Genomic DNA, 18,289 nt, shown 5'->3' on the forward strand with positions numbered 1-18,289 from the left:
GTACGCTGAATGAGAGAGACTCGCGAGTTTCGAGGACGGCGACGGCGCTTTCCTCAACTCTTGCACATCCTCCTCACCATGGCAAGTCGTATCTCTCGTTTAGTAGTCTAACCGATCATTCCGCTGATGACGTCTCGTCTCGATGACAGCCTAGCAAGAAGCAAGAAGGGCAAGGGACTCTTTGCTGATCCCGTGTTGGGTCATCGCCCGCTGACACTCGCTCCCCTTGTCCACAGACAAGCTCGCAAAGCAGCTCAAGCAGATGAGAAAAAGGCGAAAGCCGCTGCACAGGAAGAAGCCAAGGAAGCCGAGAAATGGCAGCAGGGCGCGTGAGCGACATTCCTCTCTCTCTCCCGTCCTCGACTCGCGAGCTGATTCCCTCCCCTTTCTTTGCGTCGATCCAGCAAGGGCAAGAATGCCAAATCAGAAGACAAGGCCGCGAAAGATGCCGCTGCCAAAGGTACGCTTCGACTCTCTTGTTGCTGGGCCGCGCGTGCAACTCTCGCTAATTCGCTCGCTACCTTCCATCGTCGGACCTGTTCTACCCGTCGCCTCGTCACGTCAATCAGCTCGCAAGGCTGAAGCTGCCGCACTCCTCGCTGCCGAAGAAGCGTCTCTCCCCTCGAAACCGAAAGCCGCGCCTTCAAAGACCAAGAAACCCCCAGTCACGAAATCCGTTCCGTCGATCCCTTCGTTCTCGACTTCGGACCCATCCGAGCCACAATCGTTCTCGGCTTCAGGGATCGATGACGCGCTCGACATGTTGAACCTCGTCGGATCTCGCACGGACAAAGCCACGATTGGTTCGCAAGCGGCCAAGATCGAGACTCACCCGGAACGAAGGTTCAAAGCCGCGTTCGAAGCGTACAAGGAGGAACAATTGCCCATCTTGAAGAAGGAGTACCCCGGGTTGAGGTTGCAACAGTACCAGGATCGCATGTTTGACAATTTCAAGAAATCGCCTCAAAACCCGTTCAACCAAACTCACATGACTCACAATGCGACCAAGGCGGACAAGGTGGCTGCGTTGCAGGCTCAGAAGGAAGAGATCGCTCGTCGGTACGTCCTCACATTCCACTCTTGGGAAAAAAAGATCAGCTTTTGGATGAACTAACTTTCTGTTCCATATTGACAGTCTTGCCGACAAGTAACGAGCGCTTCGCAATCTTGTTCCCTTGTCATGAATCACCTAGACTGTATGGCTCATCTCGGCCACTGTAACGAAACAAACACACTTTCTACTCTCTCGCGGGGATTATGTCAAAATCGGAAGCAAACAAAGTTGCGAAAAAAAAAGAGGTTTTCAGTATCTGACAGAATACCCATATTCTGCGAGTGCTTCACAACTCGGCAACTGAAACGAGATCCCAAAGCCGTAAACGTCAGGGTCAGCGAGATGAAACAGGAATTCCAAGAAAGAAAGCTCTCACCTTTTGAGCCGTCAATTTTCGAATCTTGTCATAGTCGGCTCCAATTCCCAAAAACCCTCTTGCCCGATCGAGTGCGTCTTGTCGATTATTGATCTGGACACAAGTGGACTATCAGTTTTGCGCAAGAATCCTCGGCCCCGGAAACGAGGTGCTGACCTCGTGCCTGCAATAACTCTGCAATCGATTGATCCAACTCGACTCGACCGATTTCTCAAATTTCCTGTACTCGGTCGTGAGTTCCTCCTGGGTTCGTTTCTTGAGATTGTTGGCTTCCTTGTCTCGTTGCAACTGTCGTTCCTGCTCGATCAGGAAATCGACCAAATCTCGAGTGTACAGTTTCGAATCGGAAGGGTTCGGTGATTGGAACCCGAGCGAAGGGTTCGCACGTAGGTACGATGCGTAGATCGGGTGAGAAGCAAACTGGTTCGGGTTGACATAGTACGGTACGTGCAGGGAATGCGTCTCTTGTCGTAACTGTGGCAAGAGAAAACTTGAGGTCAGAAAGCAGACCGGAACAAGAATAGACCAAGGCAGAATCTGACTTACCGGGAATCGAGTGGTTTGCTCAAAGCTGAAATCTGGATTCGGGATGGAACCTTTACCAAACAGACTGGGGAGTTGAGTGATGACGCTGATAAACAGGAACAGGAGTAGCGGTGCAATCTGTAGCAAAGTCGAAGTGGTCGTTTGAGGTTGTTGAGGTTGACCCGCTCTCGCCCCTGCACCCATTCCGCCCGTCTGCATTCGGATCCCTCCAGGACCATAGAATTGAAACCCTCCTCCTCCTCCAAACGGACCTCCCATCCCAAACCCTCCGCCCATGGGTCCTCCTCCGCCAAACCCTCCTCCTCCACCACCGTTGAAGAAGAACCTGAACAAGTCTTCAGGTGACATTTCTTCTGCTTGTCCGAATCCACCTCCGCCGAACCGTGCGCCACCGCCCCTTCTTGCGAAATTGCCCATCCCGCCGCCACCCCCTCCACCGCCTCTCGAATCTGGATCCGATCCCGTTTGGTCGTAGATCGTACGCTTGTTGCCATCCGACAAGACTTGGAACGCTTTCGATACCACTGCGAGGAAGGGATGCGGTATTTAAAATCAGGATCCGTCAAGTGTTCCGAAGGGACAGCTAATTTTGGAATGAGAACGCACTTTTGAACGCTTCCTCAGCCCCCGGAGCCAAGTTCTTGTCCGGATGCAGACCTGTACTTGTGACAATGTCAATCTTTGGTATAGCTAGGTACGAGTAGCAAGACTACGAACCGAGTGCGAGCTGTCGACACGAGAGAGTAACTCGAATTGTCAGCGGATCTTGGTCTTGTTCAACGATGCGCCCCTTGACAAGAGGCGCTCACCTTTCTGTACGCTTTCTTGATGTCGGCATCGCTGCAGCTCTTGTCGAGACTGAGGATGTCGTAGTAGGCCGTCACCTTGCATGCCTTGACGCGCTTGACGACCGCTGCCTGCGCCGGGGTCCAGTTGCCACCGTTCGTCGGGGCAGCCGTTGAAGACTGTTCTGCTTTGCGATGTTTGACCCCTCCATTCGCAGTCGAAGACGAGGGTGAAGGATCGACGCCTGACGCACTCGCGCTCGCAGTCGCACTCGAGCCGGACGAAGCCAACTCTTCGGCCTTGGCGAGTAGAGTCTCGGCTTCGGGCGTCGAGTACAGCGAGATGGATTTCTTGGCGAACCGAATCGACGAAGGGTAGTTGGACGAGTCGAAGTGCCGTTGCGCGATGTGCAGAGACCGCAGTGCCTCTTCGCGGTTCATTGTGGGGGCCTCTCGATCTGTCCAAGTCGGTACCCAGTCGAAGTAAAGTGGAAACGGCGAGACGGGCGAGGATGATCAGGAGTACTTTGGATTCAAGAGGATCCGCAGCTCGCACCTCGGGGGACTTGACACGCGACCACCATGTCACTACCCCTCGTCGGAACTGCCGTACTGTACTGGACGCTCGAACGAGTCCATTCGCCAATTCCCGAGCCGCCATCCTCACCGGAACCCGCGCCGTTATCGCCTGTACCGCCATGCGATCGTCCTTCAACTGCCGCGATGGCACCACGGCGCAGGACTGCCAGCACTCGAACGCAAGTCGCGCACTCTTGTGATCCTCTGATGCAGGACTAACGTATTTGTATGGGAAGCAGGTTTACCCCCAAGGTATCAAGCTCGCAGTTGGTTCAGCCGACCACCACTACGCCAGACTCTTCACCAGCTGCACCGCACGCAGTCGCATCGGAATCATCAGATCTGGAGCACGAATCGGATCGTGCACAGCCGACCCCGTCGCTACTATCGTCCAGACCTGCCCCACATTCACCTTCAGTCACTCTGTCTCCGGTTGCACGCCGTCAAACTCGACCGACCACAACCTCGCCACCATCGACGTCCTCGTCAACTTCATCAATCAGACCAGTCATCGCGAAAGGATCGCGTGCTAGAACCGGTTCCGTCGCTTCTCGCAGATCGTCCATCTCGAGCGCAACGACGTCGACGACTTCCATGTCGACCTTGAACGGGTTTCACCCCACCTCGTTGACGAGTTCGAGACCTTTGCCTCCAGTGTTGAACTCGAACGGATCGATCACGGGTGAAGACGACGACTTTGACAGTTACTTTGATGTGCAACGTAACACCATCGACGACGACGACGGCGTCAAGGCGAAACATTTTGGAATCGGGATCGGCAGGCCCCCCTTGTCCCGTACATTCTCGTCCTCGACCGCGAAAACTAGTTTGAAAGCGGCGAAAATCGATTCAGACGGCATTAGTCATTCGTCGTCGTCAACCGGAGGGCCCAAGTCGGCATCCTCGTCACAACGTTCGTTCAGCTTGCCATCTTTCTTCCGTCGTCGAACGTCTTCTTCGGATACGTCCGCAGCCAAGGCATCGCCCGAGAAGACGAAAGCGCAGGGATCGGACGCCAAGGCACGGTTGTTGAATAGCATGAACACGAAGCGATGAACGTTGAAAGGACGCTGCAGAACCCAGCAAGAACCCAAGCTTGTGGAGTATCTCTGGCCATGAACGAATTGCAATGTGTATGCGGAACTCCGAAAGGGAGTGACAGGTGCACAAATCTCAATCTAGCGCTGAAAATCGTTCGTTTGGTCTCGCGGACGAGTTTTCCAATTCACACACGCTAGAAGATTGCGTAAAGAAAGCGACACGGGCAGAAGCGCATCGCGAGGCGAGAGCGAGACCCAAGGTGCAGAGCGAGGGTTAGGCAGCGAGGTGACTTGCTTTGAGCGCACAAAGTCCAGACGCGCACGAGAGACAGATTGTACCTTTTATGTAGCCTTGCTGGAGGGTTCGATCCCCCGCGCAGAGCGGCGAGAGCAAGTGGTGGGAAAAGGTTGAGGATCCCGAGGCGCAGGCCTTGCGAGGTAGCCAGCGTCGTCGCCTTCGCCTTCCCCTCCTCTCGCGACTCCCGAACGGACTGCACCCACTTGCACCACCATGTCGGCTCTGTTCAACTCTTCCCGCGTTGCCGTCCGCGCTGCGGCTGCTGCCCCTCAGGCTGCCCGTGCCTTCTCGTCCACCCCGGCGCCTCAAGCCACTCTCCGTGAACTCGAGTCGCGCATCAAGTCGGTTGGTAACATCGGTGAGTGCTAATCACTACAGCCAACTCCCGATCGAGGCGTCCTCGAAGGCGTCGAGGACGACATGATGAACCTCGATCGGGCAAAGACGCTTCTCTCGCTGCGTTGCCGAACGAACCCCGCTGACCGACTGTGTACGCGCGTGTCATGTACAGGCAAGATCACCAAGTCGATGAAGGTACGCTCTCAGCTCGCGAGTCGGTCGCCTGGTCATGTAGCGACGATGCTGACGCTCTCTCGCTAGATGGTTGCCGCTTCGCGTCTCGCTCGCGCTCAACGCGCCATGGAGGGTGCCAAGGTCTACGGTGCTGCCAACCAGGCTGTCTTTGACCAGTCCGAGGCGTCCAAGTCGGAGGCCAAGGTTGAGAAGATCCTCTACATTGTCACCTCGTCGGACCGTGGTCTCTGCGGTGGTATCCACTCGTCGGTCGCCAAGGCCGCCAAGCGGGACATTGAGCAGGGTGAGGGTCAAGGCAAGGAGATCCGCGTCGTCGCGCTCGGCGAGAAGCCCAAGCAACAGATGGCTCGTGGTGCCGGTGTCAACGACCTCGACCTCTCGTTCTCGCAAATCGGCAGGACCGTCCCCACTTTCGGTGACGCTCTCGCCATTGCCGACAAGATCGAGGCCACCAACTTCGACTTTGACAAGGTTCGTTGCGGTTCTCACCTCAAAACCTGTTTGCGTGTGCCGAGCTTCGCATGGTTGACTCTGATTATCGGTGGTCCCTGCAGGTCAAGATCATCTACAACAAGTTCGTCTCGGTCATCTCGTACGAGGCTTCGACCCTCGAGATCTACTCGACCAAGGCCCTCCAGGGTTCGCCCGCCTACGCCGCGTACGAAGTCGACGGTGAGGAGCTCTCGGGTGACCTCGCTTCCTTCGCCATGGCCAACGCCATCTACGCTGGTCTCGTCGAGGGATACGCTGCCGAGATCTCTGCTCGTCGCAACGCCATGGACAACGCCTCGAAGAACGCCGAGGAGATGATCGGGTACGCCTCGATGCGCTAGCTCCAGAAAGATCGAGCCACGCTGATAACCGTTCGCTGGCCCCTGTTCAATAGATCGCTCCAGATGAAGTTCAACCGAATGCGTCAAGCTGCCATCACCAACGAGCGTACGTACTTGAGCGTCTTTTCCTGTCTCCCGCTTCTTGGCTCACGATACGGCTTGTTTTGCGAACAACAGTCGTCGACATCATCACTGGTGCTTCCGGTACGTCTCTCTTATCTTCCTCCCCTTGTGTGCGCGATACAGGATTCTGACTGACCCATACGCCCCCTTGCGCATACAGCTCTCTAAACACAAAACACCCCATTTCTTCTCGTTCCTCTCCCTTTTTTCATTTCTTCAAAACAACCTTTTCCTCTTCCGTGGTGGCGTTCAGGAGGATACGAGCGAGTACGGCCGTGGTAGTATAGATCCTTTTTCCAAAAAACCGAATGCAGTTCTCGTTGGTCGGGGGATTGACCGACCCGCACATCTATTTTGTGCACGAAGAGAGAGAGAGAGAGAGAGGTTCACACTGATAGAGCTCGTTGCTTGCCTCCAGAGTCGAGTCTCAAGTTTTCGGCGATCCGACATCGAGTCTCGGAGCTCTCTTGTTCGGCGACAGCAGCAACACAGACCTCGTCACCGAGCCAGGGGGTGCGTGAACCTCCTGTATGACAAAATTCTCGGCAAAGTTGATGACCGAAACCCCAAATGGGGTCATCCTCCGCCGCGGAATCCAAGATGGGGACTCGTGCGGCTCGCAAGGACCGCTCTTTTTCCCGTTCTCTCACTTGCGAACGAATTTGCTCTCGACTGTTTGTTCTCACCCCTCACTTCGTACTGTCGAGCTCGACATGGCCTACTATCAACAACACGTGTCGCCTTTGCCTGAAGAAGGTGTTCCCTGGCACGAGATCGAAGACGCCGTAGGAATCGTCCAAACACTCAAGGATCCGTCTCCTAAATGGCTCGCGACTTGGGGAAACGACTGGTGCAAAGAGCTCAAGCCTAGGTGGCCGAACGTCCGCGCGAGCATCCAGCGAAAGCTACTCGATTACCTGAAAGAGCTGCCACAAAAACTTGCGATGAAACTGAAACCGAGGATCGAGAAGCGGAACCGACTTAAGCTTGAGGGGAAAAAGACCCCACGTGTACAACTGACAGCGGAAGATCTCGTATGTCACCGATCCCATTCGACGCTGGAATCTAGGGCTCAAATAATGTTTGTGACAGCCCAAAAAACGGTTGATCCTCAAGATAGTCAAGAACGGGGCACCGGATCTGCCGGAACCTGTGGTGGGTACTGCGATGCACTTCTGCCTCTGTTGATACATGCCCTGATCTTTCCGATGGCAATCTCACGGGCTCAGCACGATCGAGAGCTCGACCCTCGCGCATATTCTAGTGATCGTTTGGAAAAGCTGCTTGCACGGCTCGAGTCGGAATTTCCGAGAACTGGTAGAACCTTCCAGCGCCCGGGACAGGTGGCGTCGGAGTTTGTGGACTATCGCGCACAAGCACATGAGTCGATCCAGGCTATCCGAAGCAGCACTGTCGTAACGGAGTGGGCAGATCACAGCGGTTCTGCTCGGGCGGCAATTATTGAAGCTATCAGAAAAGCAATCATCGCCATTGCTACTTGTCGGAATCGCAACCAGCGCATCATTCCCGGCGACATTATCGTGCGTAGGCGACGTCAACTTGGAACCTCTGTTTGGTCGCTGACTTTTGGGCTGTGTAACAGCCCGAGCTCGATACTCTCATCAAGTATAGTCGCCTACCGGGTGCAAACTCGATCAACCACGATGCCGATACCTCATCGGTGAGCTCGAACATCATCTTACTACCTTGAATCCGCTTACGCTATGTCGCGCAACGCAGCATTCTCAGATTCCGGGCCAACATGCTTTTCCGGCTGCCAGTTGGGACGGCGGTCTCGATCACTCGTTTGAAGCCGGTACCCACCACCATCCGTTTCCTCTCTCAGATTACTCCGAGCCAAACTCGATTTGGCCCCCCGTTTCAGTTGGCCCTCTACCGACCTACGGTTCCTTTCCCCTTGGCGCTTCTTCCGGCAACATCGGCGATCCATTCTATGCCGGTGAACGCGGCTTACTGGATCCACAAGCACAGGTCCTCACATTCCCAAACCAGGTCCATGAAGATCTCAATCAGCATCAAACTCCGTTCCAATTCTCGGAACTCCGGGCGCCGAATCCCTTTGACACCTCAGGCTCCCTCACCTATCAGCCTCCTTTCGGCCACAGCGGCAGCTCACAAAATATCGGTGAATATCACCCAATTGACTGGAGAGTCCAGCATATCTCGGGCATCAATTCTGCTGGGCCGCCGCTTCATGCATCGTCTTTGCACGCGATAGGCGACCCGAACCATCAGCCGTACAATCCGCCGCCTAGAAACTTCCAAGGGCACCAATACTTTGGTCCTTGGTAGCCTCTTGGACGAGCTGTGCTCATCGTACCTGGCAGTGGAGCCCTGAATTTCCCTTGGTCCTTCCTTCTTGCTTCTTCTGTTCCTTTCTGTTTTGCGTAGACACTGATTCTCTAAATCTCTCTGCTTTGTTGGGTCCTTTCGGTTTGCAAATTCGGGTTTTCTCTCGACAGCGGAGGTTTCGTTCGTGATGGCGTTAGGTTCACACACGCCAGTACGGCGGTATTCGAGGTCCGCCCAGCAAGGATGCAGGTTTTCGTTCGCCAAGCAACCTGTTCTGCGTATGTTCTGGTAAAAGAAGCATGTACTGTCTACACAAAGAACAGCTCCATTATTCAGGTAGGTTCGATCAGTTTCTCGGAGGCAACCGCACGGACCTTCAAGACTTTGTTGACCTCGTCATCGATTTCGGCTGCCGCGGACATACGGTGGGAAGGGTTTGTGCGACGCGCAGGATCCGCTCTCTCGTTCTGGCAGTGTGCGGGAGACAACGGTTGCTTGTTCTTTCCTCTCCTCATTTTGCCTTTCAGCATGTCCCTCTACCGCTCCAATACGCCCCTTCCCACTTCTCCAACTTCTCTAGCAGTGCCCTGATGTGACGTTCTCCATGCTGTTCAGGTCGTCCGAGACCTGAAAAACCCGGCCCCTTCATGGCTGCTTGGATGGGGATACGACTGGTGCTCTCTCCTGCAAGGACAATGGGATTCGATCGATCCGATCACGCAAGGGAGCCTGTATAGGCACATCGAACGGCTATCAGCGGAGCTTTCGCGCCCAGCGTTTTACTTGGAAGGAATCCTTCAGTTTCGCGAAGTCGTGAAGACAGATTTGGTCAGTCTACGACTCGCTAAGTGCAGGCTTGCTCGTTGTGATTGATTCATTTATCTCCTTATGACTTCATTTCAGCCCACTACCAACACGATGCTCGACATAGTCAGGAAAGCAGGATACAATCTTTCGGAAGCTACGGTGCGTCACTACGATGCTCTGCCTCAAGCCTTTTCGCGACCTCATAGGCCTCGTCCGCATATGTACTGGAGCAGCAATCTCTGGGGACGGATTGTTACCCCCTTTGCCGTCTGGAAGCGCTGCTGAAGGGGCTTGTGTCACACTTTCCAGCGGTTTCCCGAACCGGCGGAGTCGGACACCACAAGAGGTTGATCAACTACCGTGAAGAGGCAGAGACCGAGTTCCAAACTATCCGAGCTAGTGCCATTTTCACGAATTGGAACCAGTACAGCCCGAATGCTCGCGCCAGCGTCATCAGAGCGCTCCAAGAAGTTCCTGATACCATCGCCGAGCGCCGTAGAAACCACAACAGTCTCGCACCCGTGGAAATCATCGTCCGTAGATGTCGTCCCTTGTTGCTTCTAGATGGTTTACTGACCTTTGTGGTCTTTGCCTCCGAATCAGCCGAAGCTCCGGACCCTTCTACAGTACTGTGGAGAGACCGGTCGCAGCGGTGATGATCATACGTCAGCAAGTCTCAGCGAATTGGGATGCTAAGGATGAAACGCCGCTTACGCTGTGTTGCGCGCTGGATCAGCTCGACTCTCGACCCATAGACCATAACGGTATCTTCTCGACTCCGGTTATCTCCGATGTCGCCCATCCCGCCGGTCACTCAAGTCGGCACCATATCTTGTCCCCAATGCCAAGACCCTCGGCGACGGAGCGTACGAGCCACGGCCCACTTCGCCCACGCGCTTCTTCCGGCCACATCCACACTCCGTTCGTTGCCATTGAGCGTGACCGATTTGACCCGACAGGCCACTTTTTCAATCACGTGGATATCTCGGGCGGCAATTCTGCTGGACCGCCGCTATATGCAACACAATCGAACGAGAGAGGCAAGCCATACAATTCACCCGGTGGAAGCTTCCACGGGCATCGCCAATAGCCTCTTGGACGAGCTGTGCTCATCGCACCTGGCAATGGTCGCCTGAATTTCCCTTAGCCCTTCGTCCTTGTTTCTTCTTTTCCTGTCTGTTTCGCGTGGACACTGCTAGTGACCGCTATCTCTCTGCAATGTTTCTGTCGTCTCGGGCTGTTTTCCCTCTTTGCGTAGTTGTTCGAACACGAGAGAAAGAAAGTCCGGGCGCCCAAACTTAGAGATTCAGCCCCCGCCTTCCTTCCCTTTTGGCCGATGTCACACTCTGCGTGGCAGCACTACGTTGCTGGCATAAAGACGGGTGACTTGACAAGAACGCAGCGCTGCAGGCGGTCCCTCTCTCTGACATATTGATTGAGGTTGAGTTCAATCGACTCGGATCGCGATTGGCTGCCAAAGCAAGTAGAAGAAAGAACAGAACATATCATCGAGCGGATCCAAGCAGACCATCAAATCTGATCTGTCCTTGGTTCGGTGAGTGGGGATACAGACGTCGACAGCACTGGATCGTTATGTGCTCGTAGCGATCCTAGGCCTTCGTGCCGTTCGAGTAGATGCTCAATTCGGCCAGGGTTGTGTTTTGGACTGTACAACGCTTTCTGGCGCGTGTTTTGATGGCGCGTATTGGTTAATCTGACCCGGATCGCAAGCATTCGTCGTGTTCATGATCGATGACGTGCTTTAGCTGCTGAGCTCGACCTTAGTACGAACCGAGAGACAGTGATCTAGGATAATCTGCGCCGACTTTGCGTCGAGAAGCATCGCCATAGTGCGCGGCAAGGAGAATTGAAGACTTTGAGCTCGAAGCGCTAGATGATATGAATCAGCCCGGTACGAGAGCAGGTAGAGCATTGAGAAAGTGCTGATGCCTATGCCGCAAGAATTTGCACGAAGCTGAAACAGCGTTATTTCGATGGCAATGTACTCACCCCGGCGGTGCTCGGAGAGCCGATCGAAGTAGTCAATCAAGCCGGAGCACGTCCTTCAACAGAGCAGCTGCCACACTGAGCATTGCGGGTTCACCCATTAAGCGATGAGGACCTGGGAAGACTTGGACCCTGATGAAGGAGGACATATGCGAAGCGCGGCGAAGTCTACCAAGCAAGTTGAACGCGACGGATCGTTGCACCTCGATCGATTTGAACGCTGGATCATCAGTCGCAGCGACGAGTAGGGCGGGCGGAGATCAGACTGCGACGATTTGGGATTTGGGGTCGGTAGCTCGTCGGAAGGCGATCTGAAATGTTGAACCTATAGAGATAGCTTGTCTTACGTGACCGTGGGAGTTTGGCAGCATTACGTCGAACAGAGCGAGGGTCAAGTGATCGAGCGAAAGTCGGAAAGTCGAACCGCAGCCTCGTCCTCCGTCACCACTTCCCTCCGACAATAGTCATTATGCAAGCTGCAGACAGACGGAGATACACTGCACCCGAAGGCGCTCAGCCTCTCACGTACGCGTCGACTTCAAAGTCGACTTCATCTCGTTCCGCTCCTGCCGCTACATCATCCTCGAAGCGATCAGATGACCGGAAGCCGGACCAAGTCAGACCGATCTGTACGCTATGGAATGACGTCTCCCAGACCCAATCAATCTCTGCTGACGCCTTTGCGCTTTCGCACTCCCCAGTCTTGCAACCGGGTCTCGTAACTGAGGCAGCTGGATCTGCTTACATCGAAGCAGGACGGACAAAGCTGATCTGTGCTGTGTGAGCTGAGATATTACAACTTGAATCGTAATCTGGGCTGGAGCGTCGAATCTAACCCACATTGGATACTTTATTCCTACAGGTATGGCCCGAAACCGACCGCACTCTCGACCGCGTTCAACCCGAAAGCAAAACTAAACGTCGAAGTCAAGTTTGCGCCCTTCTCGTCGGGCGTGCGACGGTTCGTGCCGGGCAAAGTGAGCACATCTCGCAACCGGCAAACTGCGGACTCGAGAGGCTGACCCTCTGACCACTCTTGCAAAAGGATACCGAGGCGTCGACACTGGCAGCGACATTGCACCAGTCTCTACTTCCTTCCATCATTCTCGAAACCATGCCCAAAAGTCAGATCGATCTGTTTGTGACGATCCTCGAGAGTGATGGCTGGGATGGAGACGTTTCAATGTGAGGCTCGAATTCCTGCTCTATAAAGTGCCCGAACTTGTCCACTGAAAGCTGGTGCGCAGGGCTACCACGGCTGCTTCGGTTGCACTGGCCGAGGCCGGGATCCAGATGTACGGTCTCACGATCGGCATGTGTGCTGTACGGCCATTTCCCATATTCTGATCTCTACAGACTCCAGAACCTGTCTGACGTGAGGTCGTTCTCCCGGCAGGCTTCGCATCCCGCTTTCCCGGCCTCTACCCCGCTACTGGATCCGACACGGGACGAAGCAGCGGAATCTTCGTCGTTCTTCTCGATAGCATTGATGCCAGCGCTCGGATCAGTCACGAACCTGCGACTGACGGGAACAATAGACCCCGCAACGCTCGAGATCGTCAGTCAATCTTGCAGACTTACTCTGCCACGCGAGCTCGCTGACGGAAGCATTGCCCCCTCCTTCCACCCAATTCAGGTCCTCGAGAAATGCCTGCAAGTGAGTAAAGGGCTGCATGGAGTTGCTCGCCAGGCGCTGGTGCAGAGCGCCGAGAAGGAGGAAGCAGAGCGAGCGTAGCCGTGATGTGCCAAGCGAACTCTATCTCTTTGCAGAAGTTACGGTTGCGGCCTTGCATGAGACTTTGAGCAATATCGTTAGCAGATTTGGCAGCGCATAGCGCGAGGGTGGGCCATAGCGGAAGATCTCGTATCGGGATGCGGATCGGATTAGATTATCTCGCTTATTTTCTCGCGCTCCGAAATGCAACCCACTTCTTCCCCACTGTCCAGTCTCCATCCCAACCCTTCATCGTGCAGCATCTCAGACTGCCAGATACGTAGTTCGTACCTCGTTCAAGTCCCAGCTTCGACGCCAGCAGCTTGCCGCGGTCGACCGACTCTGTGGATCCCCGTTCCGACCGGTGGGCTCCAAGTAGCGGGTTCGGCGCCTTGCGTCTTGCGATAGAATCCACTCTCAAGCTCCTCACTGTCGACTGTGTAGCCGATCTTGAGCGGTCGAGGTTCGAGACGCGCCCTGACGGCGGCCCCCCTGTGATCTCTCACCTGATCTTACGCCGAATCGCCCAATCAACTACCCCATTCTTCGGCAATCCCCTTCGACCCTCTTCGAACATCTGCTGGTCGGTCTTGGCACAGCAGTAGGTCATGTCTGCCTACCCGGAACCCAATCCACCTGAACCGAGCAGTTCACCGCGCACTTCGACTGCCTCGATCACCGCGCCACCAACTACGAACCCCGCCCGACCTCACCGACTCCAACATCGCGAACCTTCACTATTGACCGGGTCACGTTCGGGGTCTGCCACGCCTTCGACCCGGTACGGTTCGTTCCCACCGGCGGAAGATGCCGTCGCGCAGTCAACGCATCATCAACCTACAAAATCCCATTCGGCCCTCCTCGAACAGGCATTGCGGGACGCGCACGCTTCCACCTCGAAATACAACCCTCGTCGATCTCGTACCGAAGCGTCTAGCGCAGTCGGGCTCAATCGCAAGTGGGAGCGAAGTCAGGAACGGTTGTTGCGAGTGACGCGCGATGGCAAGTCGCTCGATGACTCTTCCCACGACGATCGCGACGAATGTGCAGGATCCGACGACGATAACGAAGATAGAGGCAGCGAGTCCCCGTTGCTGGACGATGTCAGGAACGGACAGAGATCTCCCGACGAGGTTTGGAATGCCGGTGAAACCGCCTCGTGGGGGCGCAGGAGAGCGGCCAGGAACCTGAGGAACAACGGAACCCCTGCTGCTATCCCTTCAAATACTGCTGCCGAGGACAAGCAGTGGGGCGTTGTCAAAATGGAGCTCATGGCGAGAACCTGGGGCAAGAAGGGACTTTTTACGATTTATGCTGGGTGCGTCGACCCCGAATCTAATCTGGCCTGTCGTGCAAGCTGATAAACGGCATTCGCGAGGACAGCTTGTACCTCATCTCGACTTTGATGTCGCTTGAAGGCAACACGACTCCGACGATCGAACCCTACTTTCTCAGTCTTCTCGGCGAGCACTCGATGCTGAGTTCCGTCATCATTGTCACTTCAGTAAGGCATATAGTTTCGTCGCCGAGCAGTCTCGTATTTGGCTGATAGATTACTACGCAGATCACGTTTGCTGTTGGCAAACCGCCATTCACCAAGATCCTCGACGTTTTCGGTCGAGCCGAGGGAGTGTGCCTCGCAGCGGCGCTCTACTCGCTGGGATACCTCCTGACGGCATGTGCGACCGATGTCAAAGTGTTTGTCTTTGCACGAGCCCTGGCCGCTCTTGGTGGTCAAGGCATTCAACTTGCCCAACAAATCATTGTCGCTGGTGAGCCCATCAGACTCCTCCGCGTGTAATCAGAATTGCGGCTAATCCTCCGCATCACGACGTAGACACCACGACATTGTCGAATCGAGGCTTGATCACCTCGACCGTTTCTCTCCCATGGCTCTTGACGACCTGGATCGGTCCTCCTCTCGGCGCGTTCTTTCAGCGACAGGGTCCGATTGGTTACCGCATGGCCTATGCGACGTTTGGCATCCTTCTACCTCTACTCGCGACTGTGCTCTTTTGTACCCTGTGGTTGGAGTGGTCCAAGATCAAGCGGAAAGCGATGCGGGAAGGCAGAACTCCGAGTACGCGAGATCTTGGGATCGGAGTCAGCACGCGGGCTGCATGGAAGGTCGCCAGGAGTGCCAGTGTCGTCGAGGAAGGGCTCCCGGCTCCCTTGCACGGCCGGAGCTCGCTCTCGGCGGTGCACGAGGACGACTCTGATGAGGCAGACACGATAGAGTATGGCAGGCGGGACCGGAGGTTGTCACATGCAGCCGATGCAGCCGCGAACGAGTTGAGCAAGCGGAAACGGTGGCGCATGTCGATCTGGGACAAAGCGGCAGAACTGTGGAAAGACCTCGACGTCGTTGGACTCGTCGCCCTCACGGTCGGGTGCGGCGCGTTCTTGCTTCCATTCACGTTGGCAATGAAGGCGAATCACAGTTGGGCCAGTCGTGAGTTTGCCCCTACTCCGTTCTTGACACTCGATCCTCGTGCCTAACTTGATTCCTTCCCGCATCGTAGCGTCCATCTGGGGTCTGATCCTCTCTGGCCTCGCACTCCTCGTCTTTTTCGCATACTACGAAACCCACATGTCGTCGATTCCCCTCCTGCCGCCAAGACTGCTCAAGAATCGAACCATCGTTGGAGGCTCGGCCCTCGGTTTCTTCCACTTTTGCAGTCAGTTCTGCTACGAGAGCTTCTTCACAAGCTTCCTACAGTGCGTTGTCTCCAGTCCAGGGATCTAGCGCTCGCGTTTGCATGGAGCTTATCGGATGACATTTTCCTTCAGGGTTGCCCGAGGTCACTCTCCTCAAGATGCTTCCTATATCAGGTACGCGTGCTTCTTGAAACTGGTTGTGCTGCTTTCCGCCGTAACTTATCTTGCCGGGTTTGCAGTCAATCCTACATTTTCGCTGCTTGCGTTGCGGCCATCGTTGCGGGCTCTTTCGCCAAGATGACGAACCGCTACAAGTGGATCGGAATCCTAGGCGTCCTTATACACGCTGTTGGCGTATGGCTCATGATGCACACTAGGAACCTCGACGGATCGACGTTTGAGCTGGTCCTGAGTCAGCTGATTGGAGGCGTAGGAGGCGGTTTTACAACGATCGCAGCTCAGATTGGATGTCAGAGTGTTGTCGGTCACCAAGGTGAGAGCCTGCTTGCCAAGTAGAAAGGCTTCGAGATGGATCGTTGTGCTGATTGTTTACATCTCTTCAGATGTCGGTATCGCGACGGCGATTTTCCTCACTATCACCCAGATTGGCGGTGCGGTCGGAGGTGCTCTCGCTGGTGCCGTCTGGTCGACCGTCTTGCCGAATCGCTTACGCGCTCACCTCGACCCTACCAATCACGAACTGATCCCCGAGATCCTGTCCTCGCTACCCTACGCGCTCTCTTTCCCTCCCGACTCGCCGGTTCGCCTCGCAATCGACCAATCGTACGTCGACGTGCAAAAGAATCTCAACTGGCTCGCGATGGCGATGCTGTTGCCTGCGCTCGTTGCGGTGTGCAGCATGAAGAATGTAAACCTCGAGAAGGAGGATCAAGGACAAGGGGAAGGAGTCGTTGTGCTTGGTCGCGCAAGCTTCTTGGGTATGTCAGGGCTCACTTGCTGCCGATTTGTTCACGATACTGACCGTCATCTGTTGCCGTGTAGCGTGCGAGGACGATGTTGGCGACAGCGAAACATCCTCCCTTCTCGGCGAACCTCCTGTGCCTACTCGCTGACCTTCAATCTCATCCTCCCCCTCGCATGCATCGATTCAAGTATCCCTTCCTCTCCACCGATACCCTCACTGTTGCAGTGACCACCTTTTTTTCGATTCCCCTCATACCTTGTTGTCTATTCCTCCTGCATAGTTTCCCTCGATTGCTTGTCTACCTTCTTCGCATCGCTCAGGATCTTCCCTGCGATTGCGAACGCACTGTTTCGACTCTTTCCCCTTCGCAATGAGCGCTTGTTTCTACTTGACCCCTCCTTATTGCCCGCGGTCTATCGCTCTACTGCAACTTTAGCATCATTACTGATTCTTAAGCTAATACTAAGTATCGAAACGTGACGCGAATGATTCGAAGCTCCATCGTAAATCTGTCGGAACGACGACATCGAAAGGCTGTCTTTCCCCATCTCCTTCGACACACGCCTAGCAGCACTCCAGTCCATCGCGATCAGTCTCGGTCACATAGGAAACTTCACGACTCGCTCAAACAGCGTAAAGTCAATCCGACCCCGCTCCTCCGATCTCCTCCACCTCGCTTCTTCTCCCTCTCTACACCATGCCTCGACCGATCGTCTTCTTCGATATCACCATCGGCAACACTCCTGCCGGACGGATCAAGATGGAATTGTTTGACGATGTTGTTCCAAGGTACGCAAATCAGCCTAAGTCTCATCATCAAACCTCGTAACGTGACTCGCTCACACTGTTTTGCAACCGATTCAGGACAGCCGAGAACTTCCGACAATTGACTACGGGCGAACACCGGGAAAATAGTCAACCGGTGGGATACAAGAATGCCGTGTTTCATCGAGTGATCCCTCACTTCATGATCCAAGGAGGTGACTTTCTCAATGCCGACGGTACCGGATCGCTCAGTATCTACGGTTCGAAATTTGAGGACGAGAATTTCACCCTCACGCACGATCAAGCTGGTCTGTTGAGTATGGTCCGTTACATTCCCTTCTCTCTGTTTAGCCTTCTTTCGCGAATTCGAGCTCGCCCGTTCTTGTGCTCTAAGCTCTGAACTGACGGTTATGCCTTCCAATCGGTGTAGGCCAACTCTGGACCTCATACAAATGGATGTCAATTCTTCATCACAACGGAACCAGCACCGTTCCTCGACGGTAAACATGTCGTGTTTGGCAAAGTGATCGGTCAGGACAGTATGCTCGTCGTGCGAAAAATCGAAAACGTGGCAACAGGTATGCTTTTATCGATTGTGACACTCGACAGGCGTAGATCCTTACTCAGCTTTGAAACTTCCCTTAGGACCGAACAACCGACCAAAATTGGCCTGCACTGTCACTGGTGAGTCGCGCTCTCTCTTACTTATCTCTTTTGTCTCGTTTACTGATGTTGCTGCACAATCACTCAGAATGTGGCGAGCTGTAGAACCTGATTTTAGAAGCAATTTGAACCCCGAGAGACAAAATCGAAATGGGGAACCCGCATTTTTTGTTACTACGAGAGGCGACTACTGAGCAAAGCGTACGAAATTTAGAGAAGATAAGGTTAAGAAAGTTTGAAGAAGAGTGTCTACACTGAAGGGGATCGTG

The 18,289-nt window shown here is 54.6% G+C and overlaps 8 protein-coding genes across 8 annotated transcripts; 7 read left to right on the forward strand and 1 right to left on the reverse strand.

Moving 5' to 3' along the window:
• Window positions 1-126: 126 nt before the first annotated feature.
• JCM15063_000965 (coiled-coil domain-containing protein 124) lies at window positions 127-1,151 on the forward strand (the record flags this gene model as incomplete). The annotated part of the gene is made up of 4 exons (XM_076678766.1): window positions 127-329; window positions 405-460; window positions 570-1,059; window positions 1,136-1,151. 4 exons carry the CDS (start codon window positions 127-129, stop codon window positions 1,149-1,151), a joined length of 765 nt encoding a protein of 254 aa, XP_076534004.1.
• A 152-nt stretch (window positions 1,152-1,303) lies between these two features.
• Window positions 1,304-3,202, reverse strand: JCM15063_000966 (uncharacterized protein; the record flags this gene model as incomplete). The annotated part of the gene is made up of 7 exons (XM_076678767.1): window positions 1,304-1,354; window positions 1,431-1,523; window positions 1,587-1,904; window positions 1,977-2,500; window positions 2,583-2,633; window positions 2,694-2,703; window positions 2,786-3,202. The coding sequence occupies 7 exons, from the start codon at window positions 3,200-3,202 to the stop codon at window positions 1,304-1,306; spliced, it is 1,464 nt and encodes a 487-aa protein (XP_076534005.1).
• A 141-nt stretch (window positions 3,203-3,343) lies between these two features.
• On the forward strand, window positions 3,344-4,396 carry JCM15063_000967 (uncharacterized protein; the record flags this gene model as incomplete). The annotated part of the gene is made up of 2 exons (XM_076678768.1): window positions 3,344-3,441; window positions 3,580-4,396. The coding sequence occupies 2 exons, from the start codon at window positions 3,344-3,346 to the stop codon at window positions 4,394-4,396; spliced, it is 915 nt and encodes a 304-aa protein (XP_076534006.1).
• A 495-nt stretch (window positions 4,397-4,891) lies between these two features.
• Window positions 4,892-6,336, forward strand: ATP3 (F1F0 ATP synthase subunit gamma; the record flags this gene model as incomplete). Its single annotated transcript, XM_076678769.1, has 7 exons — window positions 4,892-5,036; window positions 5,190-5,212; window positions 5,279-5,683; window positions 5,767-6,026; window positions 6,099-6,151; window positions 6,223-6,249; window positions 6,329-6,336. 7 exons carry the CDS (start codon window positions 4,892-4,894, stop codon window positions 6,334-6,336), a joined length of 921 nt encoding a protein of 306 aa, XP_076534007.1.
• Window positions 6,337-6,881: 545 nt separating this feature from the next.
• On the forward strand, window positions 6,882-8,481 carry JCM15063_000969 (uncharacterized protein; the record flags this gene model as incomplete). The annotated part of the gene is made up of 6 exons (XM_076678770.1): window positions 6,882-7,202; window positions 7,261-7,323; window positions 7,686-7,709; window positions 7,772-7,849; window positions 7,909-7,984; window positions 8,054-8,481. 6 exons carry the CDS (start codon window positions 6,882-6,884, stop codon window positions 8,479-8,481), a joined length of 990 nt encoding a protein of 329 aa, XP_076534008.1.
• Window positions 8,482-11,764: 3,283 nt separating this feature from the next.
• JCM15063_000970 (exosome complex component MTR3) lies at window positions 11,765-13,030 on the forward strand (the record flags this gene model as incomplete). Its single annotated transcript, XM_076678771.1, has 7 exons — window positions 11,765-11,924; window positions 11,997-12,075; window positions 12,158-12,272; window positions 12,341-12,480; window positions 12,543-12,618; window positions 12,692-12,853; window positions 12,932-13,030. The coding sequence occupies 7 exons, from the start codon at window positions 11,765-11,767 to the stop codon at window positions 13,028-13,030; spliced, it is 831 nt and encodes a 276-aa protein (XP_076534009.1).
• Window positions 13,031-13,617: 587 nt separating this feature from the next.
• Window positions 13,618-16,740, forward strand: JCM15063_000971 (uncharacterized protein; the record flags this gene model as incomplete). Its single annotated transcript, XM_076678772.1, has 9 exons — window positions 13,618-14,327; window positions 14,393-14,513; window positions 14,574-14,781; window positions 14,847-15,461; window positions 15,532-15,727; window positions 15,800-15,841; window positions 15,907-16,160; window positions 16,231-16,605; window positions 16,670-16,740. The coding sequence occupies 9 exons, from the start codon at window positions 13,618-13,620 to the stop codon at window positions 16,738-16,740; spliced, it is 2,592 nt and encodes an 863-aa protein (XP_076534010.1).
• A 549-nt stretch (window positions 16,741-17,289) lies between these two features.
• JCM15063_000972 (peptidylprolyl isomerase) lies at window positions 17,290-18,125 on the forward strand (the record flags this gene model as incomplete). The annotated part of the gene is made up of 5 exons (XM_076678773.1): window positions 17,290-17,381; window positions 17,457-17,679; window positions 17,788-17,935; window positions 18,003-18,041; window positions 18,109-18,125. The coding sequence occupies 5 exons, from the start codon at window positions 17,290-17,292 to the stop codon at window positions 18,123-18,125; spliced, it is 519 nt and encodes a 172-aa protein (XP_076534011.1).
• Between the last annotated feature and the right edge of the window lie 164 nt (window positions 18,126-18,289).

The sequence above is a fragment of the Sporobolomyces koalae genome (assembly GCF_050403365.1).
Source record: "Sporobolomyces koalae JCM15063 DNA, S_koalae_JCM15063T_v1_ctg17, whole genome shotgun sequence".
Taxonomy (NCBI): domain Eukaryota; kingdom Fungi; phylum Basidiomycota; class Microbotryomycetes; order Sporidiobolales; family Sporidiobolaceae; genus Sporobolomyces; species Sporobolomyces koalae.